The 26,234-nt window shown below is 36.6% G+C and overlaps 3 protein-coding genes across 4 annotated transcripts; 2 read left to right on the top strand and 1 right to left on the bottom strand.

The window, feature by feature from the left end:
• The first annotated feature begins 355 nt into the window (after positions 1 to 355).
• RAD54 (DNA repair/recombination protein) lies at positions 356 to 9,531 on the top strand. The gene is made up of 21 exons (XM_021976983.2): positions 356 to 672; positions 1,245 to 1,628; positions 1,814 to 1,900; positions 2,081 to 2,321; positions 2,387 to 2,512; positions 2,606 to 2,662; positions 2,738 to 2,824; positions 3,159 to 3,254; positions 3,463 to 3,513; positions 4,147 to 4,221; positions 4,324 to 4,410; positions 4,858 to 4,949; positions 5,035 to 5,167; positions 5,893 to 6,012; positions 6,136 to 6,249; positions 6,364 to 6,447; positions 6,573 to 6,650; positions 6,728 to 6,786; positions 7,465 to 7,654; positions 7,738 to 7,836; positions 8,885 to 9,531. Exons 1-21 carry the CDS (start codon positions 470 to 472, stop codon positions 9,251 to 9,253), a joined length of 2,832 nt encoding a protein of 943 aa, XP_021832675.2. The 5' UTR covers positions 356 to 469; the 3' UTR covers positions 9,254 to 9,531.
• Positions 9,532 to 11,737: 2,206 nt separating this feature from the next.
• On the top strand, positions 11,738 to 12,879 carry LOC110772547 (uncharacterized). Its single transcript, XM_021976985.2, has 2 exons — positions 11,738 to 12,385; positions 12,525 to 12,879. Exons 1-2 carry the CDS (start codon positions 11,963 to 11,965, stop codon positions 12,570 to 12,572), a joined length of 471 nt encoding a protein of 156 aa, XP_021832677.1. The 5' UTR covers positions 11,738 to 11,962; the 3' UTR covers positions 12,573 to 12,879.
• A 1,893-nt stretch (positions 12,880 to 14,772) lies between these two features.
• On the bottom strand, positions 14,773 to 25,308 carry LOC110772534 (autophagy 2). 2 transcript variants are annotated; one of them, XR_015826244.1, is made up of 15 exons: positions 24,776 to 25,308; positions 23,231 to 24,303; positions 22,848 to 22,996; positions 22,362 to 22,525; positions 19,035 to 22,244; positions 18,837 to 18,949; positions 18,486 to 18,693; positions 17,888 to 18,001; positions 16,970 to 17,077; positions 16,741 to 16,873; positions 16,296 to 16,498; positions 15,714 to 15,910; positions 15,523 to 15,597; positions 15,319 to 15,413; positions 14,773 to 15,034 (listed from the first exon to the last, which is right to left on the bottom strand). XR_015826244.1 is itself a non-coding variant. In XM_088245328.1 (13 exons), exons 1-13 carry the CDS (start codon positions 24,977 to 24,979, stop codon positions 15,525 to 15,527), a joined length of 5,949 nt encoding a protein of 1,982 aa, XP_088101454.1. In that variant the 5' UTR covers positions 24,980 to 25,308; the 3' UTR covers positions 15,521 to 15,524. The 2 variants fall into 2 exon arrangements, 1 of the variants encoding a protein (XP_088101454.1); XM_088245328.1 differs by lacking the exons at positions 14,773 to 15,034; positions 15,319 to 15,413 and having other exon boundaries at positions 15,521 to 15,597.
• Between the last annotated feature and the right edge of the window lie 926 nt (positions 25,309 to 26,234).

Genomic DNA, 26,234 nt, shown 5'->3' with positions numbered 1-26,234 from the left:
AGATATTTTTTTTAATACTTCTGCACTAGTGTCTATTTAAATTCATTCGTTTTACCATAGTGTTGAATTAAGGCCATATTTGTATTTTGGTTTTCGAATTAGAAAAATGGCTAATGTTGTTTGCAAGTAATTCTGGAGAGGTCAATAGTCACTTTTATAGAAAATCACTTCTCCAAATAACCTAAGTGATTTTCTGAAGAAGCACATAGGAGATGCTTATTCTCAAAAGTGATTCTCTCCATTCCACTTTCCTTAACAGTGTTGGTCATGCTGTTAAATTTGTTAAGTTCTCTATTACATTTTAGGGGTAAAATTGTCACTTCAAATCCATTGCCCATCACTCACTGACTCACACCAGCCACCATTCCCACCACCAGCCCAAACTTTTACCGCCAAAACGGATGAATTTAAATAGACCATTTTCGCCGAGTCTCCTCTAACTCGCTCACACACTCAGTCGGTCACAGAGATGGAGGACGAATACGAAGTTCTCTCAGAATCCGACATCTCAGATGCGTCCGATTCCAGCGATGAATACGCGGCCGACCAAGAAGAGCTAGAGCTAGAGCGAGAAGAAAGTGACGACGTCTTGGGGAACAATCGAAAATCCATAGACCCTCCTCAGCCCTCCGGCGAGGATCAGAAATCGAAGAATGTCGACGCTCTCGTCAGGTGCCTTTGATTTTTATTTCCAATTTCTTTTTGGTTGGAGAATTTAGCTTAGCATTTTTGAATTTCTACAGCTGCACCGCACCTAGGGTTTGTTCTTTTTATGTGGTGTGAAATTGCCTTTTATGTGTGCTTTGACCATTCATTTCTTTTACTAATTGAGATTTTATGGGGTTGCCTTCCTGTTTGGTTATTGAGAAAATGATGGAGAATGAAATAAAACCAATTATTTGGATCATAGGGTTCTGATTGGTTTGTTTTCTAAGAAATGATGTTGCTTTTTTGTTTTTTGGTATATAACGGGGCTAAAGAAATGATATTGTGCGACTAAGCTGTTTGGTGCTATTACTCTTACTAGATGTTAAGGTTCTTCGCATCTGAGTTCTCAATTAACAATGAAAAACGCTGAGGGTTCAATTTAAGGTTTTTCATTGTGCAATAATTTATGTAAATTGGAATCTCTCTAGGTCCTGGCGGTCAATTGGCTCATTCGTAATTGGAATTGTTGGTATAGGGGCTTTTTAAATCCAAATTTCGTGCTTCAACTGAAATTTGTGGCAATGATTTTATGTCAGAGGTAACCTTGTCGTGAAAAGACAGTCACTGCTTCCACGAGTTCTCTCAGTGACAGAAGGAGCAACAGTTTGTAGGAAACCCTTTAAACCACCATGCTCTAATGGCTATGATGACGGAAATGACCAGCTTGCTCGTCGTCTCTATGCACGTAAACGATTTGTTCCCTGGGGCTCATCAAGTACAGCATTCGTTCCAAACATTGATAGGATTTTGAATATACCAAACGAGGCTGAGAAAGATATAGTGGAAGAGAGTGTGACTCTGCCACCCGGAATTGATCCTTTGGTCTTGTGGCAACCTGAAGAATTTGAGGATGGGGCTGCTAATATGATGCAGATAGTAGTGGACCCAGTGCTTGTTCGTTTCCTTCGACCACATCAAAGGTTTTTATCATGATATTAAAATTGATTTTTTTTTTCTTTTTGGTATAACAATGTAGTCAAAACTGTCTTTATCTATCTAGTATTATGAATTTAAGCAGATGCATCCATCAAATTTGAGAAAAGCTTCTTTTTTTTTGTTTTTTTTTCCTGTTGCTTAAAATTGATGAGATGAAGTTTTAATGCAGAGAAGGCGTTCAGTTTATGTTTGAATGTGTTTCAGGGTTAAATAGTGCTGCAAACATACATGGATGCATTCTGGCAGACGATATGGGGTAATTTCTCTCTCTCTCTCTCTCTCTCTCTCTCTCTCTCTCTCTCTCTCTCTCTCTCTCTCTCTCTCTCTCTCTCAGCATATATCAATTCTATGGAATTATATCAGCATATTTTCTTTTATGTTATTATGTTTGGGAATCATGTCTTCACGCTTGTTCTTAATCGTGTTACTTTTGCAGTTTGGGAAAGACATTGCAGTCAATCACATTACTATATACTCTTCTTTGTCAAGGGTTTGATGGGAAACCAATGGTTAAAAAAGCAATTATAGTCACCCCTACCAGTCTTGTGAGCAATTGGGAGGCTGAAATAAAGAAGTGGGTTGGAGAAAGAGTTCATCTCATTGCTCTCTGTGAAAGTACCCGAGATGATGTTGTTTCTGGAATTGATCGGTTCACAGGTCCTCGCAGCCCTATACAGGTAAATTTGTGTAACTGGTCAGACATCTATCTTTGAATAATGAACTTACAATGAATACGCAGCAGGTACTAATTATTTCATATGAGACATTCCGGATGCATTCAACAAAGTTTAGCCAAAGTGAATCCTGTGACCTTCTCATATGTGATGAGGCTCACAGGCTGAAGAATGACCAGACAATGACGAATCAGGTATGATGTATGCAAGTTTGTTTTCCATTATCTTTGTCTCTTTTTTAACTCTATTCCATTTCCCCCCTAAACTATTTATGAACATTCTGTCAGGCGTTGGCCGCTCTTTCATGCAAGAGGCGCATTTTGTTGTCAGGAACTCCAATGCAGGTGGGATGCAATTGTGCATGATGTCTCATGATTCCAAGTTGTTTCTTATTTCTCTCTTTGTATATTCACTTGCAGAATGACCTAGAAGAGTTCTTTGCCATGGTCAACTTTACTAATCCCGGCATCTTAGGGGATGCTGCACATTTTCGTCGCTACTATGAGGTGAGTAGATGACTTTACATTTCAATATACCCTCTCTGGTATTTAAGAATGAATCTACATCATTATGTTTATTGGTTCTCTTTGTTATTAGTTTCTCTTTTCTTTTTCCTTCTCCCTTTGTAAATAAAGCTGTGTGGTTCTTTCTAGTAATTTTGTTTTGGTGATGTAATGTGCAGTAATATTCTTTGAATTATATGTGAACGATGAATCTCTCTTTCTTAGTGGTTGAAAATTCCAATATATCAATAATGATTAAATAATTATTTTTCTTCTTTTGTCGATGTTGACATGTATTTATTCTGTATATGAACTGTTACATATATGTTTTGTGAAGGCACCTATTATTTGTGGAAGAGAACCTAATGCCTCTGAAGAAGAGAAGAAGCTAGGTGGTGAGCGCTCTGCTGAACTAAGTGGAAAAGTTAATCAGGTTATAGTTCCTTGTTGACATGATAACTATAGACATTGCACATAATCTTTGTCCAGTCTTTGCTTTAAAAAGTTGTATCAACAGCTTTCACTGATTGTAGGAGTTCTGAATGGCTAATTAACTGATGAAATCAGCATTTCTTTTTCTTTTTTGATGTACATAATTTTTTTTTAATGATTAATGTGTAATAGTTAACATACTTTTGCAGTTTATATTGCGGAGGACTAACGCACTATTATCAAATCATCTGCCACCAAAGGTATAGCACTTATGGTAGACTGCATGTTAAGAGATTCCATATATATATGTGTGTGTGTGTGTGTGTGTGAGAGAGAGAGAGAGAGAGAGAGAGAGAGAGAGTAGTTTATTGTACCTTAAAAATTTCATTTCATATACAAACTGAATTGTAAACTTTCTACTTTTCATCTGAGTTTCAGTACCTATATGCTTTCCATGTTTTATGACCTTTGTATAGCCATACAAACTAATAGTATATGATTAAGTATGGTAGATGAATCTTCACACATTTTGGGAAGTCAAGTCTAGTAGAATTGTAAACTGAAAAGCAAAATCTTTTGTTACCTTAGGTAGAGGTACTTATGACAGGACTGTATATTATTTGATCTAAACTTGGATGTCTTGAAATTACTATCTACTACCCTATATTTTTTTTTTCTCTACTTACTTTCATTAGCATTATGGAACTTTGGAGATTTCTACTGAAATGGATGTTCAAGTAGATTCTCTTTGTCAGTAGCACCTTGATCTAACACAGGCAGTCAAAACCCAAAAATCTTGGCTCATACAGGATTAAAGAAAAAATGTATATTTTTATTTTAAAAGTTAGTTACAAAAAGTAATTTCTGAGTTTCTATATTTTTTTCCCTTGCAGATAATTGAAGTTGTTTGTTGCAAGTTGACTCCTCTCCAATTAGACCTATATACCCATTTTATACATTCCAAAAATGTGGGTTCTCATTCTTATTGAGCTATCAAGGCAGAACTTTTGGAGTTAATGAAAAGACTGTCTGACAGCATATGGATTTTATTCTGTTTCTCTCAAGCACAGGTTAAAAGAGCAATCTCTGAAGAGACAAAGAAATCAAAGATTTTGGCTTATATAACAGCTCTTAAGAAGCTATGCAATCATCCAAAGGTATGCCATATATATAGATACACTAACACTTACGTATGCATGCACTCACATAATATAATTGGGATGTTTTTCTGTCTTTATTATGTTTGGACCTATTCTGAGGATACATGGTAACGTAATACAAAATTTTGATACTATGTGTAGTTGTCCTTATTTTTTCTTCTAAAGATATCTTTATTATCTTGTAAGAACCCACGTACAAAATCTATATATCTCTTTTCCAAATAGAAAAAGCAAATTCACATCCTAAAAAGTCTTCCTGTATACTTTGTGATCTCAGCAGACATAGGCTTTCATGGGTTTTGCGCATTCAAATTTTTTATTACATTATCATCAGTATTGATCGTTTTAACTTACCTCTTATACCTTCCCATGTTAGTTATTTACTGATTTATTTCAAGTTCTAGTTTGAGATGTTTTCATCCTCATGAAGTATGTTCATTGTAGCTCATCTATGACACCATAAAAAGTGGAAGTCCAGGAACTTCAGGTTTTGAGGACTGTATTCGCTTTTTCCCACCAGAGATGTTCTCTGGAAGGTATGCATTTTTATTTTCCTTTATTTGCTTTTCCACATCTAGTATTCCAACATTCTACACTTATACCATGTGTTTCTTTTGTTAGATCTGGATCATGGACTGGCGGGGATGGGGCTTGGGTTGAACTATCTGGAAAAATGCACGTTTTAGCTCGATTACTGGCCCATCTACGTAAGAGGACTGATGACCGTATTGTCCTTGTCTCAAACTATACACAGGTATTGTTATACACTTATTCCAGATTACATATCTATGCGTGTGTGTGTGTACATGTATTATTGCATTTTCTCCTTTCTAGTATGCAGGCAGTACATGGTTCTTAACAAATAAATCATTCTTGCCATCAGTCATCATGATTCCTTTACTGTTACAGAATTAGGGTGTACCTAATTATGGACAAGTTTTTCTTTTTGGTTTGTTTGTTTGTATGGGATTTATAACCTAATATCTCAATTTTGAAAAATATTGAAGTTGGTGGGTTTTGACTGAAAATGTCTTGTTACATCCCTTGCAATTAGGAATAAGATAATTGAAAATCCTTTGGCATTTTCTCATGCAAGTCTTATTTTATTCAATGGACTGTAAGGAGTAATATTATTGTTTATGGCAAGGGCTAATGGATGTCCTCTGGGATGAAGTTAGATTTTGGGCATTGAAATCTAATGATTTAATGATATTCCGTTCTTCATTGGATTTGGGGAGATGTTTCTTGGGTCATTTGAACTCTTAATTATTTTATGTTGTTAGATTATTAGTCAAATATTAGGTTACTATTGTACCTTGATTGCGTGTTCACTACTGTTACATTTGTGTTTAGTTTTTCTTATTTAAGGAAAAAAACCTTAATATCTCAATCCATTAAGCATTACCTGCCACAATTTATCTGTGGAAGAAACTGGTTCAATTTAACTTGTTGTAAATTTGTGTAATTATTATGTATCAGACGCTGGACCTTTTTGTGCAACTGTGTCGAGAAAGACGATACCCATATTTGAGGCTTGATGGAACCACATCTATCAGTAAAAGACAGAAATTAGTGAACCAGTTCAATAACCCATCAAAGGTATATAGTTAGTGCGTTTGTAATTATATTGGCAATACAGTCTCTTGTAGTTTTTAATGTTTTTCTTAGCTCTATCTGGGTTTTGTTGTTGTTGGTAAACAAGTCTAACTCAACTTCCTGCAGGATGAATTTGTATTTCTCTTAAGCAGCAAGGCTGGTGGTTGCGGTCTCAATTTGATAGGTGGAAATCGACTAGTCCTGTTTGATCCTGATTGGAATCCTGCCAATGATAAACAAGTAAGTGCTTAGGTTAAATTCTTAATGTACATCTGGGAAGAGATAAATTATGAACATTCTTCTGTATGATATTCTTATTGCTTAATTCTTTTTTTCTTCTTATCTCATAAGTAGGCTGCTGCAAGAGTTTGGAGGGATGGGCAAAAGAAGAGAGTATACATTTACAGATTTTTAAGTACTGGAACAATTGAAGAAAAGGTTTTGATGTGGCAGCAATTGAGTTATCATAATCACTATCATCTGTTTTTTTTTCCTTTTCTGTATGGTTTATGCAATCAATTCTATTAAGATTCATTTTAATAAAAAGACCTTGTATCCTGCAGGTGTACCAGCGTCAAATGTCAAAGGAAGGGCTTCAAAAAGTTATTCAGCAGGAACAAACAGATAGCTCAATGGCACAGGTCTGAAGTTGTATCTCTTTCTTTCTGAATTGGGGTTTGCCTTTAAATGCATGTTATACAAAGTACTTTTGCTACAGGGAAACCTTCTTTCAACGGAAGACCTACGCGATCTTTTCACATTTCATGAGAATGTGAGGTAATGTCTTCCTTTTTCTTGTAATCCTTTTCTCGGCCATGCACTTTAATATATCATTCGTATATCTTTTATGTGAATGAGTTTGCTGAATGGAAAGGTTGGTGAATTTTAAAAAGTATGGATTCAGTATTTGAAATGGTATAACCAAGAGTTTACTTTTCACACCCCGTTGATTGTTTGTAAACAGTACATGGATTAAGAGGTTTTACTTTCATTTACCGTTACATATCTTTTGTATAATTTTGATGAAAATTCCTAAACTTCCAATGTAGTTCTGTCTGTTATTCTTCTTTCTTTGTCACTGTTTTTTTCATCCCTTAACTATTTCTCTATTTTCAAGTTAGTCTGCCAAAGCGCAAAATAAATAATGTCAAACTTAGCCTTTGTATCATAATATTAATAGGTTATATGCATATAAGCTTTCATCCGGCATTCGAAACCTGATATTGTAGATGTACAGTTCTCAAAATATATCATGTAATCTCTTTTTCATACAGTAATTGTTAATCAAACAATTCTTTTTATGTTTACGAAATTAAGTTTTCAATTCGTTTTTGCATTAATCTTCTTACCCTGTTGAGTGATGCTGGTTAAACTGTTTCTTGACTGCCACATTTTATTCTCCTTCTCTGATAATTCCTTTTTCCTGTTACTGGGTATTATCAATTATACATGTAGGTCTGAAGTGCATGAGAAGATGAACTGCATTCGTTGCCAAAATAGCAATGATACACATCGAAGCATAGCAGAGGGAGATGCAAACCAACCAACTAACGAAAGTGGTCAGTCTGGCCACGAAATCTCTGACATAGGTGGATTTGCAGAAATGGCTGGATGCTTACATGAGTTAAAGAGCTCGGAGAAGCAGGTTGGCCACATATTTTTATGAGATGTCATAGATTTCTTTTCCTTTTAATATGTAAGTTGATAAGTTTATTTTTTCTTTTCCAGGTAGGGACACCTCTAGAAGAGGATTTAAGTAATTGGGGGCATCATTTCTTCCCAACTTCAGTACCCGATGCTATTCTCCAAGCTTCAGCTGGAGAAGAGGTATGAGAAGAAAAAATTCTTTACAGTTCTTCTGTTCAATTAATTTCTTTTGTGGGATTAGTGCATGGCAACAGTTTTACCTTTCACATAGGTTTTACTACCCCAGACAAGCTTTTAATTTTTGGAAAATGCTAGGCTTACCACATTTTTCATACCACATTGTATATCACCTCTCTAATAGAGGTGGGGCCCATTGTATTGGTGGGCTCCACCTCTATTAGAGATGTGGTATACAATGTGGTATGAAAAATGTGGTAAGCCTAGCATACCCTTAATTTTTTGGTATCATGTAGATTGTTTTTTCTGAATTAGGACATATGAATTAGTTGCAAAGAAAATAGAAAAATATAACTATCTCTCTCTGACACTGAATCTACAGTGACCATCACATCAACTGCTGATAACGAAACTAGGTTTTTGGACTTTTTTGTTACTAGGTGTTTTCTTTCTGATTCTTGCTTAAGGATGAGAAAATTTTGGCACCAGCTTATTTTGGGAGCTAAAATAACTCACTGCAGCATATCCAACAGTGATGCTAACAACTTCAATTTTTAAATGCTTTTGTAATAAAAATGTTATCAAAAGGTTTTTTCCTTCATTCAAAGTGCTTTCTCCATGCATGTTTATTCCTTAAGATAAGAAAGTCTAGTACAAGCAATCCCAAGAGAAGAAAAGATAAAGGTACTTGCATGATTAAAATATAGATGAATCTATGTGCTCGGTTTGGGAATGGATCCCAGCTTAAGAAGTGAAAACTATCAAATATAGAAGGGAAAATAACTTTTTTTGCCCCTCCAAAGGCTTTCTTCTGCTCCATTTGTATAACTAATTTTCCTTTGCTTCTAATCCCAGTTTATTGCATCGGAAATCCATATGCATATGTGGCAAAAGAAAAGATAATTTGCTATTCTCTAGTGCTTGATATTTCACTTTGTTCTTCAACGGAAAGACGATATCATGATCATTATCCGTTAGCAGAACTAATTATATATAAATTATAATGATCTACTTTGGGGGGAAATTAGATTGAATACAATGGTTGTTTCAGGTCACATTTGTTTTTACAAACCAAGTGGATGGGAAGCTTGTACCTGTTGAATCAAAGGTAAACCCAAAGATGCAGGGAGAAGAAGGAAAAGAGAATCATCCCAAATTTAGACAAAACCTGAATCAGAAACCCTTGCTATTGTCTTGGCAAAGAAAACCGCTAGAATCTGTTTCTTCGAGTGAAAATTCTACCAGAAGCACAATGTCTGCCCCTTTCAAGCCCTCAGAAAAGACCACTGTGGAATCAGTGAAAACTTCTTTAAAGGGCTCGGTGCATGTAGCATTAAAGCCTAAGCTCTCTCTTAAAATTCGATTGCCCCTGAAAAGATCGTCTCCTGATACCGTCAATCACGATGATGATTTTGTGTAAATTTTGTTTGGCTTGTCCAGTGTTGAAATGTGGTGTCACCCTGGAAAAATCAATTTTGACTCCATTCATATAAATTTTACGTACTTAAAAGAAAAACATTGTATCATTTTACATAACTGAAATGCTTCAAGAATTACAGGCACACTGATTCACCGAAGACAGATTAAACCCATGTTATGATTTTAGTGACATACAAGACAAAATTAATGTCTTCTCTTTGATGTAATCGCGAAATGAAGACTTCTCTTTGAACTTATTTATAAAGAGATTGATAGACAGATGTGCAGCAGCTGAGGCTATTGATACTCATCTTTTCTTGATAGGGTATTGGAGGTTGGATAGTTTTAACCAACGTTCTTGTTCGGGATTAGATGTTTATTGAAGATGTTTATTAAAGGACGGATTGTCGATATGGTAACAATAAAGTGTTAATATCATTATCCTTAACATGCCAGTAACAATATATTTCGACATGTTATTGATTCCTTGTTGACAATATATCGATGCAAAGTCCATCTTTTAACAAAGAATGCACATTGAATTAACTTCAATTTGAGTAATGTTACAAATGCCAAGTATAAATTTCACTTGCCGACTTGAATTTGAGAGAAGTTCTACTACTAGATATTCATATCTTAATAGCACCCACAATTTATGGCTGGCCATTTGATTATTCCCAGGCAACCCTCATGGTCTTGAATTTGAGATTTGCCCATCAATCTGAAAGCAAGTCTCACTACCACTCATCAAGTCATCATTACATTAATGATTTAACAAGAAGCAGCCTCCTATTTTTCCATTAAAAAAATATCGAGCCAGAGCAAAATATTATACTTTTAGACATGGGATGGCATAAGTTTTGAGATAGAAATTGAGCCACTTTCTACTTCTTCAATGCAAGCATGTTAGAGAAAGACACAAAGATAGGTTTAATTAGTCTTAACACATTTAGGGTACCGTTCAAAGCACCCAACATAATAGAGCTTAAATCCTGATCTGACATTGTAAAATGAGCCTTGAAAGGTGGATTTGTTTATGGTTAATTTCAAGATAAAGACAGAAGGAAGCCCTTAAACAAGAGTGCAAAAAGACAAGTTTTGCTAACAAGATGGGAGACCAAAAGAGGAGACAGTGCTCTTTGACCAAGTTTTCTTCTTCCTCTAACCCAAGAGGCTAATTGCAATGGTACCTGCTAAAGTTGTCACAGTTGTCAATTGGGAATCAGCCACTTGTCAAAAACCCATTAGGCCAAGTCCTAGAAATTTCAATCTAGATTAGGGTAAACCATGTGCAACTACTGTGGAGGTCAATTGTCCTATACTTTGGATATGGGTGAGAATCTTTATTCTTCCTCTACAGTTTTAGAGTGGAATAAAGAAACTTTATTCTTCCAGTACAGTTTAGAGAAATCCAAGGTCCTAGATTGAAGCTAGTTTCATTGGATTGATAAGAGTGGAAAAAGTTGATGTGTATACTATTTGACTAAAATTGAGACTAGCCTCAAGTCCTCATGAACCAAATTAGGAGATCTCAATGACACTGATCACCAATATATGGAACAACTTAAATCAACAAATTTAAAAGGGTTTAGTAGGGCTTGGATTCTAACTGATCACCTATTTTGTGGGTGCTATTTTGTAGGTAAATCAACCCTATAGCCATTATAAGAGTATGTCAAAACCAAATAGGAAATTTTCGACGATTCTCTGAATTTCGATTCCTAATTTCGTCATGAAAATTTGTAATAAGATTTTAATAATCTTTTGTTTTCTTTTTCAATACATGAAAAGATAAAAACAAGAATTGAACTGCGATCAGAGGTGTGAGAGCAAATGAATGTTCTACCCCTAGAGCTACAACTATGACCACATGAAATTAATTAACAATTTTTTCTTAGAACAATTCTAAACAAAGCAATATTTTCTCATATTAAGCGGCATTCTCAGATTTGTGTATACAAAGTTGCTAAATTTTTAATTCTATGGTGTAGGGTACAAATCACTTGACACCTAAGTTAGGAAAAAAAAATATTGAGAAAAATAGTTGGGAAACTTGGGATATTAAGCATTTTCCTTTCTTTTTGTTTTTCCTTTTGTTCCTACCACCAATCAAACAGAGAAGGCCTGCGTTGGAAAGATCATATGGGAATTGCGATCTCACCCATATCATGACATGTGACTGTCACACATGCTCCTTATTTGGACGGACTGAAAATTTAACCATTTTCCATAAAAGAAAGGGAAAAAAAATAACTTAAAAAGTTTCTGCCACATTTGACTAATGCGGTAAGGAAACTTTTTGCCATCAATTGCTGCCATCCACTCATCCCCTCTCTCTCTCTCACAAGTGAATGGGATTGGCCAACCCTAGGAAGAATAAATATTTGATTACTAATTATTAGTTGTTACTCTCTGTGGAATATTATGTTATGCAAAAAGAGATCAAAGTGTTTTACTTGCATTTTTAATTAAAAGGTGACAAATCTGAGTAACATGAGATGTCTACCAGACATACGCATAAAACAAGCTCCTCCTAATATAAATGCAAACATCTCCATGTGGATTCTAACTGCGCAAGTAAATCAACAAATTTAAAAGGGTTTAGTAGGGCTTGGATTGGGTGTCCATGGCATGCTTAAACATGTTTAACAAATAGCAACAAGCCCTTTGCATTGCAACTTGCAAGTAGCAGAACAACTTCTTTCTCTCTATGGATCCTAGGATTTCCTTCTCCAATGACTTTGCAGACACTCAACAAGCCATCAAGCATGAAACCAGCTATAGAGAAGCACCCGTTTCTTCCGATTTCGAATTCTCCGTGAACAACTTTGGAATGATCTCGGCGGATGAGATTATGTTCAAGGGCACATTGTTGCCCTTGAAGGATAATGGTGCCAACCAGCTAGGGAAGACTACTACTTTGAGAGATGAGCTGCTTGTTGATGATGATTATGGGGATGTGTTGCCAAGGGCACCAAAGAGTTTAAGCAGGTGGAAGGAGCGTTTGGGCCTCAAGAGGGCTCAAGTTGTTCCCAAAAAAGCTGACAGAAGTCATTCTGTTCTGGAGAGGATAGCTGAAGAGAGGAGGCCTGTGTTTGTTCATGAGGCTGTGCTTATTAGCAAGGAAAGCCAGGTAAGATGTCTTTCTTCTTCTTTTTTTCTTTCTTTTTTTTTTTGGTTTTATTTTTTCCTTTGGTTTTTCTAGGTAACATGGAAATTGAAAACTCTTAACTTAAGATAATTGCAAGCATGGACACATTTCTTGTTTGCAGGATTTTCTATTTGGAGGAGGGTTAAGTTGCAGAGATGATGGAATGTAATGCAAGGTTGCTATTCATCTTTATTGCAAGAGGAATGAATTATATTTCTGCTAACTATTAAGGTATGATAGAGTGGCTTCTGTGAGTGTGTGTTTAGGGCTTGGCTTAGCTTTCCAGTTCTTTTGTCCATTTAATTCTAGACAACATCCCCATCCTCTTCTTCAGAGAAGTAGAAGATGATGATGAACAACAAGAAGAAGGTATTTGGCTGTTCCATTTTGTACAAATGTTTGCAGTTGAAGAGGTTCTATGAGTTTATGTAAATCTATTGTGTTTGATCTATCTTATTATGATTTGTGTGGTTCTATATAGATTTTGATCCTCCCACTATTCATTTCACATTATCAATTCAGTCAACCTGTTGCTTGCTAACACCAATTTGTCATTGTTAAAATCTTGGTCTTTTTTCATCTTCCTGAAATGTCTTTTTACTGCCCAAATCAATAGCAACATTGCATTAAATGTTAGTAATTTTAGCCTAGTCCCACCCCACATTATCTGAGTGTCCTTTGAATGTGCGGTGTTAAACCCGTAGGTATTCTTTTTCAGTAATCCCCCACCCCAATACGGAGAACTTACCTTTATTGAGATGTCATTGTATCAGTATTCCAAGTTGATCACGCACTATTATGGGTTTTAATTCTCTCACATGATAGTGTGTGGAATACCGCTACAAAGACATCTCCATTGCCCCGAAGTTCTTCACCCCCCAGTATGGGTTTAATCAAATGGGTACTGCTGCTGCTGAACTTTCCAGCAAGCCAAATGACCATGACCACTCTCTTCAAGGAAGAGTCGCAAGAGGAAAGGGCCATCACCTATATTTTAAGATGATAGATCCTTTTCAATGCCTGATGGCTACTAGACTTCAAATCCTCTTGTGTCGGCTGAGGACTAAAATTGGCCTACGTTGCAATTCTAGGTGTAGTGGGACTGGTTCAAAAAATGCATTTTCTAGATCATATATATCTTTAGCTTGTGGTGAGCTTGAAACTTGAAAGTGACCCATTCATTCACCAAGGATCACTTTGGGTTGAAGCAAGTTGACCACCATTGGAAACCGCTAAAGCAACAACAGTTGGATGTCATTAAGGGTCGCTTAAGAATTAATCAATGTGCCAATGGGGTTTAACCCAGTCAAAAATGGTCTTGACTTTCAAACTATAGGTCTCAAGTTTAAATTCCCACGACATCATAGTTGTGTGTGTGAGAAACCCCCCTCCCTTATAGTTTAGACTATCGCTTGTACTAAAGAAGAATTAATCAACCCAACACGTATTGCAATCAAAATTTCACCGACTTGAAATGCATTGGAACATATGGATTTTCCTAAATAATAAACAGGATTGGATCCATCCTTCTTATTTTTAAGTTCCTTTTCGGAACCTTCCACTCCAACCTTGTATCAACAATATTAAATGCTTTATATTTGCTTAACCATTTCTTACGAAAATGAAATCCACTAACACTAATTAATCTCGCCCAGTGGTTAATCTTAGTACATGTAGATGTAACATTACTCATCTTCATAATTTTTCTTCTTTTTTTATTTATTCTTTTCAACATTTGATCAAACAAATTTTGGCTATCATTTAAAAGAAGTCGAGATAATTAGTCGTATATCCTTTCTTAGCACTAATAATATAGATAAACCCTACAACATTTAATTTCTATAAACAAACCCAAAAATTGACAGCTAGCCTTTATTGAGTGTTTTGGGTTTTTTTTATGAGATTTTGGGATTGAGTTTGTTTTAAGAAATTAATGGCAGTTTTGTAATTTATAAGAAGTTAAAAGCCTCTGTCTTGTTGTAAATGAGCTTTCTAAAGTCCATTTCATATAGAGATTTAAAAATATAATTTATGCCCCTATATTTGGTATAATAGTTAATCCCCCGAAGAAATATTGTCTAGTTTATTACCCAAATTGCTTTTGAACACATTTGGCAGAAAACTTAAGTGCTTTTGGGTTGTAAAAGAGGAAGCACTGGAATTTTTAATAAAAATTTCAACATGCTTATAATAAAGTGTTTATGTAGTCACATAGGAGACTAAGTTCTTTCTGCCCTGTTTGGTGAAATTGGCATCCAGACTGATGTCCTTCCTAACTTGAATGGTCGAAGAAATTATTATTTATTCAAGAGAGATATTCTAAGCAATATTATGCACGTTGCATGTAGTCACAAGCCAAAACAAATCGATTGACTACCAACACTGCTGATTGAGAAATAATGTTTTGAATAAATATTTACAGCAAACAAATGCAAACAACTTACACTTGATGAGGCTTTTTGAAAGAATAACAATGGCTATCTAACTAACTATGCCAGTCGGATGCTAAATCTACAACGTTTGTGGGTATGGTACAACCTTTGAGCGCTATTTATCCATTTACATTTTTGTACAAAACTACCTGATGTTTCTGATGGAAAGAATCCAGTGATAATCCCGGTAACTGTACACCTGCAACCGATGAAAATACAGAGCATAAACAATACTTCTACTATAGCAGTTCTCGGTTTTGCGCTATCATGTGATACTTAATCAATAAAAACCTATCAGAAAATATAGCGCATCATAAAGGTTAAAATCATGAGCACCTGGCATCATTATCCTTCCCAACCCATCATTCCCCAGAAGCTCATCAATTGAGACAAGCACACTCATACACACTCACACAAGCATGTTTAACCCCAAAAAAAAAATAAAAAACTTTGTTTAAGCCGATATGGAGAAGTTCAACTCACATGATACATAAGTTCTAACAGGAATAGATGGCCCAGTAATGATCTCCTTTCCCGAGGCATGCAAGAGTTCAAAATTTTAGTCATGGTTTAATCACCTACATTAAAATAGACCCCCGCCAATAAAAAGTCAGTTATCAAATCAGGATGTGCTATGTCATGGAAATGCAAGAAATATTCAACTGAAATGTAACTATGTGATCGAACCATCAGTTTTGTTCCCATGGCTGAGGGGGGCCCAGATATTTCTCCATGGACTCTTTCTTGCGCTCAGGATCCAGGCTGCACGCATGAACAACCAGTTAGCCTTGGTTGTAGAGATTAATGTCCTCATATATATTGTGAAATGATTTGTGTATTGTCAAAATATACAAAACAAAATTAAGAATTCAACTAACCTATTTCTGAAGCCAAGAAGAGCACAATGTACAGCACTAGCACAAGCCGAAGCCGGAGCTATAGCAGCTGCAGGAACTGCCCGAACAGCAGTTGCCAAAGCTGATCCTGCACCAGCCCCACGTTGGTATTTTTTTAGGGGAGTCCGGACCAAAGCAGAAGCAGATTTCCCCAGGCCATCACTAAGGCTTTCATAAGCCTGTCAAAGCAAGAAAATTAACTTGATTAAGAAAAATAAAAGAGCACATCCCCACGCCCAAAATAGGTAGCAGTTGATTATTATACATAGTAAAACACAATTTTTGCGTCCACACACTAAAGAAGTTTTAAAACTAAATTTTGCACAGAATTAATCCTTTGAAGAGAACCAATGAGAGGGAGGGAGGGCGGGGCAGAAAGCAACTGAGAGTCTTAAGTACTTCTTTTTCAGGATCAGTTTCTCTCAAAATTAAATTTTATATCAACAGCTTTGGTTTGAATTTTCAAATTTTGAAAGAAATCATTTTTAAGGCCCAAAGTATTAGGAATTTAGGACAACTATTTCTAAGTTTGTGCAAGCAATTACCCCAGGTTGGAATATTCACCTGATGAATTCCTTGTTGAGCATCTTTAGGCTGATTAGATCTGACATTGGTTTTCATTTTATGTGGTACCGACCATGGTGCAGAAGAAGGAATTCCTGTAAGTAAATATTCTGCTTGGAGTAAAATGTCATGAGCCCCAGCGGCCAAATGTACTCCAAGTCCAACAGCTTCAAGAGAAATACTTCTAAGAAATGCAATTGTACCTGAAAGGAAGTAGTGCCATCATGAATACCAAGGATTATTCTTTCCAATTTAATATTATCTGATATGGAGACAGATGGTTTTATTATACACTGTTGAATAAAATTAATGATAAAGGCCTCATTTATCTAAACTCGGTTAATTGAGATTCAATAAGAAATATAACTCGAGTCAAGGAACACCTAAAAACTGACATGGATGTGCACGTTCCCAAGAGGGAGATAGTTGAATGAATTCAACTTACCTCTTTGCATTCCCTTAAGTACTCTTTTGTCCTTCCTATAACTCTCAATGGGCAAAGAAACCAACTTTGTAGCACCAGCACCAACTGCTACCAATGACCTAATTGTAGGAAGACCTCGCAATATTTTGTGAATCTACATTATGAAAATACAATAACTTGTTAAGTTGTTACACACAATAGTACTTGCAAAGGGGGCAGAATTCTAAAGAAGTGCAGGTAATTCCAAAACCTGATTCTGAGAAATATCTTCTAGCCACTCCCCTACAATTGTCTCACATACACTACCCCAACCATAAATACCAACTGCATGAACATGCTTAAGCTGTAGCTCAACCCCCTGCATTTATTTGTGAAAGTATGGCCAATAAGTTCCTTTGTCAATCTCAATGAGAAAAAAAAAAAGTTTAAATACAAACAATGGAAGGTAGAGATCAGATAGTTATCAGGATTGCAAAATTCAGTAACACAAATAGAATTTAATTTTTGTTACAAAAAAATTTTGGGAGACAATACATAACCAAGAATAACAATAGCACCTGAGTAACCAATACGAACATCAATTGTTGAGACATATTCAAAATAAGAAGAATGAGGAAAAGATTCAGCCCTACCTTGTTTATAAATTATAACTCATCACATCAGGTATTTGAAGTTTGTAAAGTCATACGCACATGTATGTGATTGTGCATGTGTAAGTATGCATATATATACAGCGAGCCTCGTTTAAAGGCAATCCTGCTGTTTACTCATTCCAGATTTAGACCTCCAGTAAATATTAATACATATTTTCATATTCTCTAATCTTGTCATTAAAGGAATACGAGGAATACACCAAATTCTCAACTGAATTAAGAGGTAGGACGACAGCAAACATAAGACAAAAACCATAAGATAATAGACCAGAGTGCAAGAAAGACTTTAAATCTGCTAACTGGACAGTAACTAAAAAGGTCAGAAGTTTGATGTTAACCAAGTCTTCTGCAAATTTCATGGGAATGGATACCAGGAAAGCATATGATTCATGAGATAATAGACCAATTTTGTATCCTTTCACAATAAGCTCTATGGGGACAAAAAGTAACAAGTAAAACCTTTTTCTTCCTTCACTTGTATAAATCTCATAAAGTATAAGAAGCAAACAATATACCTTCCATGGGACAAGATTTACAAGTTCTACATACTTCCCGCCTCTTAATGCTGCCAGATCAACACGGCTGGGACTGTAGTCAACCCGAACAAGAATAGGCCATATATCAAACTTCTGAGGAGAAAAAAAGGAAACTGAAGCAATCAGTATATGGATTTGCATATTTAAAATCCACATATTACAGGAAAAGTTGAAGCACGTTAATTTAAGAAAACCACAAGGTGTGGATTCTAAGAATTATGCATGAATATTTTATCCCACTCTTTTGTTTGCATTTCCCATTTTCGCATTCGTTTTTCTCTCTCAGGGAAGTATATCATTATAATGAAGACTGGCTTTGAACACGGCTAAGCCTAAAGTAATAAATGTTTGAAGTTCGAGTACCTCAGTAGTCTAAAAAAATAGGGATCAAGCAGCTGAAACCAATTTATTGGGAAAGGCTTAATTAAGCTAGACTGATTCCCAGCACCAGGGTGATCCCTTTATGTTCTTTATATATAACATGCTATCACTTTCTAGAAAATGCAAACACACATTTGTGCCTAGGATGAAAGCTAAAATTCAAGGCACATCAGGGAGAAGAGGGGAAACAACTTGCCTGAAAGTAGGGAAGAAATGCCTCCTCTTCAATGGTAGACCCAGCAAGATTATTACTTTTGGCTGGCAAGAGTTTTGAACCATCTGAATCTTGACGACAGCCTGGAGACTGGTCGATTGAAGAGCTCTTTGCCCCAAAAAAACTGATGAGAAAATCAAGTTGGCACTGATGAAGGTGCAATAGCATGGGAAGGAGTGCGACACGTAACCTACAAGGGAGAAAATATGAAGACCAACACTCAATGAACACTGTTATACCACCATCTATACTTCCTGGGGCGTGACAGCCCAAAACAGATTTGCACTACCACCTTAACTAACACACTAATAATGGTATAAAAAGAAGGAATACCGGTACTCTTCAAGAGGGGTTAAAGGATCCGGTCTGACAGATTCTAAGTCCAGCTTGAATGCTTTTGAAGATGATTTCCGAGGACGATCCTTTGAATGATAATATCCGAGTACCTTCCAACCAAGAAGGAAAAAGAAATTTAATCAATTTTGTAAAGCCCAAAAATTAAATTTTGGTGTTAAAGTATGAAAGGTTTACCAGTTTCCAAGGAGCATCTTTGCTCCGGTCATATAGATAAAAATCTTGAACTGAAAGAGAAAGCTTAGATACGCTTATTCCACCAGCAGGGAAAACATCATATTGAAATTCCATCCCAGACAGTGCAAACTCTAAACAAACAGTAGCGTCCCTTCCACTACAATCCACTGATCGCTGATCAGTTGCTCTAGAATTGTGCCAATCAGACCCAGAAAGCATTCTCCACCTAACATCAATGTTCTTAAGAAGTACACATCCAATGGCCTTTCCAAAATCATTGCATTTTGTACCTTCTATAGAAGGAAGCTTGTCTTCAACAGGTTCTTTCATACTACTTTCACTCGCTTCAGAAATGTGGTCTTCTAGAATTCTTACAGACGTACCATACCATCCATTATTTTCTGCTCCAACATCTCCGTTAATGACATTCCCGGTCTTGCATTTCAGAATCTCATGCAGTGATTGTCTGTTGGCAGACAATTCCGAGAGAGGTTGTAACTCAGATAAACAATACCCTTCTATTAACTCCAGAACATTACCTTCTTGTAGAAATGATGTTTGATTATTTTCTAATTCCGCTACAGGCACTGACCCATCAAAAGATGGACCAGGAGAGAAAATTTCAGGAGTTTCAATACTTGAGTAATGTGCCTCTCCAAGGTCTTGATCAAACGAAATACAAATTTGTGACTCAGAAGTATCATATTGACAGGTCTGATCCTTATCTAAGTGAAATGCATCATCACATATCTCATCCATTAACCCAACTGACCGAGTTTCACTCTCTGTAACAGCACCAAAAGTGTGAACTTGAGAAGTTGGCAATAAAGAATTGCTGTCAGAGTTACTTGGATCATCATTGAAACCTCTGCTCTCTTGCTCCTGCTGTACTTTATTCCATCTAGTCTGCAAATGCACGAATGATTCCTCCATGTCAGGGGCAAATAACTTTTGAAGTTGGGCAGCCAAACGAAACAGACTAGACATTGTGTCATAGCATGTTTCCACGTAAACATGAGATTTTGAACATTCTACCTCCCAGAGAAGGCCATTATTACAATTAGTTTTCAACGTTGCTTCAACAAGTGCCTCTCTGGCAACTTTAACATACCCAATCTTGCGAAGATGTTCTACACTATAAATGCCACCAACATCCTCAGGCTTTGCCATTACACGGAGAAGAAGCCCGAGATCTTGCACTCTAATTCTGTATTCACTTTCCATTGAATCTTCCGTGGTTGAATTTGAAAGATTCAAGGAAGACGCAGCCAAAAGACAAGAAACCTGTTCCTCATCTTCTTTGACATATGAAAAAATAGGCTCCAAATCTAAAGCTTCAGTCCTGACCATTGCATTCTTTAGGTAGGGCTCATAACATAATCCAACATCAACCAAGTTAAGAACAAAAGACGATCCATGAGGTGAATTAACGTCACCCTTTTCGATGTCCACTGCTTGCTCAATTTCAGGAGGAGGAATAACAAAGAAGGAGCATATTGCATTAGTCCAATCCAATCGACCGCCTACTGCAACAATTGTGGCACATCGGACAGTTACAGATGTAGAACCCTGAAAACTCTTGGGATCCCACAGATGTACAATATCAGAACCAGCCAGCCTAGAGGATAATGCATTAGAACCCCCTCCATCACCACGCTTCATTGTTGAGTTGCTACATGCGATCAGAAGAAACTCCTGATCAGGAATACCAGTGATAGAACCCCACAATTTGCCTTCCCCATGGGCCAGCCAGAAAAAATTGGCACCTGTTATACCTCCAATATTTGAGACAGAGAGCATTTCTAGTTTCTGAACTTTCAGTTTTAGCTGACGCCACGCCCCAGGAAGTTCACTTTGCATTGAGCTTTTGACAATCTCCTTTGCATCTAGGCTAATCAAAATTTCTACAGAATCACAGCCCACCAGGATAGATGTCTGAGACACAGAAGATTTTTCCTTAACATTGACTGAACCACAAGCCACATTTAACTCACTTATCATCTGATCTAAAAGACTATATAACCCTTTATATTGAGGATTGCCTAGATTTATTGAAACAGAAGGTAGACAAGCATGCAGGGAAAAAGCGGAGCTCAAAATAATCTCCTGTCGAGTGTGGGAGTTTAAATCTTGTAGATCTTTCACAGTAGATACAGAAGCAAACTCATGATCTTGTCCGACAAATTTAGAAATGCTCCTTGATTCCTCAAAAGTAGCTAAGTTCTTGGCTTTCTTTGCTATCCAAGGACCAGTCACATAACCCTCCTGCCAAAGCATACTAATGACAGAAAGACTCTTTCTGTCGGTCACGGACATTATATTCTGTGCGGTAAATTTTTGCCTCTGCATGTTCCCAGATCTTATTCCAGCATTATCCTTACTTGCAGGACTGACGAGGAAAACATCAAGATTACCAACATTCAAATGTAAAGAACGCGTGGCTGTTGAAGAAAACCTCTTATCTGACCTTGCATCTGAAGTTGGACCATGCTCTTGGATTATACCTTCGTTAAAAGTTGATGGTGAAGAAAATTCAAGAGCAATAAACTGATCCCAGGAAGAGAAGCCTCTAACATCTTCACCCCCTTTAGCACGAAAACACAGAATTATCCTCGCACTAGGGATCAATATATCACCTCGCAGGCTTTCTGTTGAAGACAAGGTCGTAACACACCTAGAAGGTCTTCTAAGATTCCCATGAGATGAACCATGGTTCTTATTGGAGGCCTCAGAAGGAACCTCAGCCTGTTTGTTATTCAATTCAACAGGCTTTTCCAATTCATTCGCCAGTTCAAATAGCATATTTAGCAAAGAGAAGTCCACCCAGAAAACAAAATGTGGCAGTTTCAGTGAAAATGATGTTGTCCCAGATAAACTCCCATTTGATGAACTAGAACTCACAGTAAATTGGCAGTGAGTAACACCTGAAGTTTTAAGCAATGTAGTTCTGACTACATCATCCTTATACCCAAACGGAAAATCTTCAGCAGTTAAAGCATTTGATTCATCCAAATCTTCAGAAGATGAGACATACAGAGGAAGAGCATTTTGAACATCAGCTTGAAGATGTAGAACCGAAAGAGTTTGGCTGTTAATATTGTTATTACACCCTTGAAAGCCAAACTCAAAGGTATCATCTTTGTAACTTGAGTAATTAGCAACCTCAATGTACTCCATTGTTCCTTGAAACCTTATTTCTTGGGGGCATACCTGTTGACCTTATCAAATGTTTCAAGTTAGTGTAGGTGACAATCATGTAGAACCAACAAGTGTATAGCATAGACATCAAACTCAAAAGACAAGATGTTCCCCAAGCACAGGTATTACCTGCATAACAAGAAGGATGTCTCGGCATTCTGCTCCTAGGTATAGAACAGCTGAATGAGCGCCCTTAGTATCACAAAAATGTGTCCGGTTTTCATTTTGAAATGAAAACACGACAGAAATCCCAGCTAAAGTTGCTTTAAGATTGGTTTCAACATGCTGCTGTTCTGTACACATTAAAATAATAGTTACAGTGAAAATTGTTTAGAAGGAAATAAGAATACATAGTTTGAAAACTTTATTATCAGGAAACAAATATCAGAGACTAAAAGCATCTGAGGACTTAACAACTTTTAATGTAAAGCGTCAAACTGAGTTCAACAATTTCTTTCCCGCATGGGTATAATAACTTGACACCAGACATTCCTGATATTTCGAGGATTATTAATACAGTATTTTGATACAAATAACTTCCAGAAACAATAGCAAAATGAACATGCCAGTTAATACATTAGATATTCTAGGTTAATAAGGGTGAAATGCACTTGCCAGAGGGAATATGCAAAGATCCAGAAGCAAGGCTGGATGCAGCTGTGATAGCAGTGAAAACAGAACACGTCCAGTTCCACGCCCCACTGCTCCCTAAAGCTGATTGGGAACTTCTAATTCCATCAAAACATTCAAAAAACTGGTCCACACTGCACAAACACCAAAACAATGCATATAAGAACAGGAGATACACACAAACAAGATGATGTGAAGTATGAAAACTATTGCTCATTTTATACGTTACGCTAGCAATAATCAATGCAACAACATAATCACCACAAGAAAAAGAAATAGTTAATATATTAATGAGCTAAACAACCCTAGAAGTCTCTGGCAAGAGTATCAACAGTAGTTCCTTGATAATAGCAGAAAAAGATACTAACCTTGCACCAAAATCAAGTTCTTCAATAGCATCCTCTTTATTTTTATGGAGTAAAAAGGGTACCCAATCTGATATAAGATGTGACCCAGGTAGAAGAGCTTCAGTCATTGATTCTTGCAGTGTCAAAGAAGAGGATTCTGTGGGAAAACTACCACAAATTGGCATCACCTTATCTGCTGCAGAACAAACGGGCCTTGGTGAAATGCAGTGAGATGCTGAATCAAGGAAAACAGAATCTGCTGACTTATGACTACTCCCGTCCTTTTCCAGATTTTTATATTTTTCCCAAGCAAGCAAAAGCCATTTAATTGTGCTGGGTTGAAATCTTAATTCTACAGGTTCAATAGAAACATCCGCATCCACTTTACGAATGTCTAAAGACCCATTCTTCCAAGGTATACTTAATTTTAAATTCCCTGAAAATCCACCTCTTTTCCCAATCAATATCGGAGTGGTAGCACCTGGTGGACGGCACCCTGAAAAAAATTCAGCAAATGTGCTTTCTGTCTCGCATGGAATGCATGTTTGATTATCAACATCATCCATTTGGAGCAATTCAAGTGCTGCTCCTTGAAACTTGACAAAGTTTGTCAGTTGACTAATGCCGAGAAAGTTTTCAATTCTTGCATCAGCATTTTGAGTATCATCTTCAGAAACACATGTTCCGCATTCTGTTTCTGAAATTCGAAGCACCAAGGTTGAGCGACACCCTGATGTCTTTCCATCGGTTTCTATACAAGGATCAAATGCAACAATCAACCTTTTTATCGTTACATGGAAGCTCGTTAGAAACCACTTTACCATCTTTGCAATTGTTTTAACACCTTCATGCACATCCCTGGAAGAAGATTTTGCGGTATTTTCCCCCATGTCGCCGTCTAGCTTCACTGGGTTACCATCCTTATCAAGGTTACAACTTTCAGCACTACCTTGTGAATTGTTCTCTGCACAGGGAATTAGCACAAGCTCAAGTTCATCCACTTCAACCTCACATCCTTTTCCCTTCCAAGGCATTCTAACTAATAGGGACCCAATAGATCCTTCTTTTATCATCACTGATGCTGCTGCGCCAAACTGGAAAAACATTGGCCATAAGAAAGCAATTAAACTCCAGAACTATAAATTAAATGTCAAACTCAAGACGCAGTTAACAAAAGTAAATAGCGGTCTAAACTCCACCAAAGCTCAATATTACCTTAGCTTGCGCACAACAGTCAAAAATTGGTCTTTAACATCCAGTTAACAAACTATTCATACTCTTCTCATAACAAAAGTTATTTATAATCACACACTATAGCTTCGTGTTTATTACAAAATTCACAAAAACTAATTCACTTTTTTTTCCCCAGGCTACTTCACATTCCAGTATCCACTACAATTTTGAATAACGGACGAGAAAAACGCCATTACAGTCTAAACTAAGCACAACCGACCCAGAACTCACATTCTAGACAGAAAACAGAGGTAAAATATACATTTTTCCTTTATTTTCTCATCGGCCAAACACGAGCTAATTCCGAAACCAAGTACAGAAAAGCACGCGTACCTTCTGATTAAGAAAATCAACGTTAAGCGCAAGGTCGCTGAGCTGAATAGTGCCCTCGGAGAGCTGGACATCGAGCTGGTCGGCATCAATATCTCCCAGTATGAACTGCCCCAACTTCTTCTTCAACAAGAACTTGCACACTCTCTTCACGGCCCACCGCGAGAACATCGCCTCCGCCGACTTCGCGATGTTCCACGGAAACATGGCCGCCGAAGGCAACAACGATGCCGACAAATTCGGAATTCGGTGAAATTGAGTGGAATTTGGTGGAATTTAGGGTTTGGGGAATTCAGGAGGCCGAAACGGTGCGTTTCGAATTGAGATTGGTAGCTGGAGGTCAAGCCCTCATAGATTCAGAAGCGCTATAAAGAATGGTTTTGAGCTTCTGATTTGATCAGAAGGCGTGAAAAGGAAACAGAAAGAGAAGTTGGGTGGGATTAGAACGAAACGACGATGACGACGAGGACTCTTTTTTCTGTTTTTTTATTATTTATTATTAATTTTTGTTTCCTTTCCGCGTCGGCGTCTCCCGGTGGTTTTTAATTTCGCTTCCTATATATTGGTACCGTCTCCAAAACCCTTTCCATTATAAACTCTAGTAAAAAGTTAAAGTGAATAATATTATTCTAGATAAAGTTTGTAATTTTTTTTTTCTGGACTCTAGTAAAAAGTTAGAGTGGAGAATATTTCTCTTAAAAATCTATTTACATTTATATAATTTTTTTCAAGAGTCCAATTTAAGTTGACCAATTGAGGAGAGTCTCATAAAACATTTAGGGATGGCTTGGAGTATATTGTTCACTATTTGGAGAAGAATTTGAGAAATTCTAAGGAGACGTTAAACACATATTCAAATTGAGAATGATTTTTAAAAATATTCTAATCCTTTTTGGAGTGTGTTTCTTACACTTTTTTTTTTTTTTTTTCAAAACCACATAAATCAAGGTTTTTTCACACTTATAGTGTTTGCCTCATGTTCACATTTTTTTTCCTACATTAAATTGCTCATATTAGTATCAAACATTTAGTGGTAGTTGTCTTCAATTAGTTATCAACTAGCCTTTTATTTAGTTGAAGTTGTCTCCATTTAATTGTGGAATTCGACTCATATGAATGATGATATATAATATATGTATATTCGGATTTAAGTCAATATTATTGTATAATTATGATGAGTTCGATGCTTCGTATCTTGTTGTAAAAAATTTAACATTATTATGTTATTTTCGTTTACATGATAATTTGAACTTTTTTCAATAACAGAATACTTTCTTTTATTTTGACCCCAAAAAAAAAAAAGCACAATTTCTTTTACGTTTTTTACTTTTGTCTTTCTTTTCTTTTGGGTGCAAAGTACTCTGTTTTACACTGACGATAAGATGCTTAAAGTGGTGGAAACCCGAAATTTACATTTTGAGGCTTTGGTTGCGGAGTGTATCCTCCGAACTTCCGAGCATAT

Source organism: Prunus avium, chromosome 8, assembly GCF_965620075.1.
Source record: "Prunus avium chromosome 8, drPruAviu1.hap1.1, whole genome shotgun sequence".
Taxonomy (NCBI): Eukaryota; Viridiplantae; Streptophyta; class Magnoliopsida; order Rosales; family Rosaceae; genus Prunus; species Prunus avium.
This window is presented reverse-complemented; position numbering and strand designations above follow the sequence as displayed.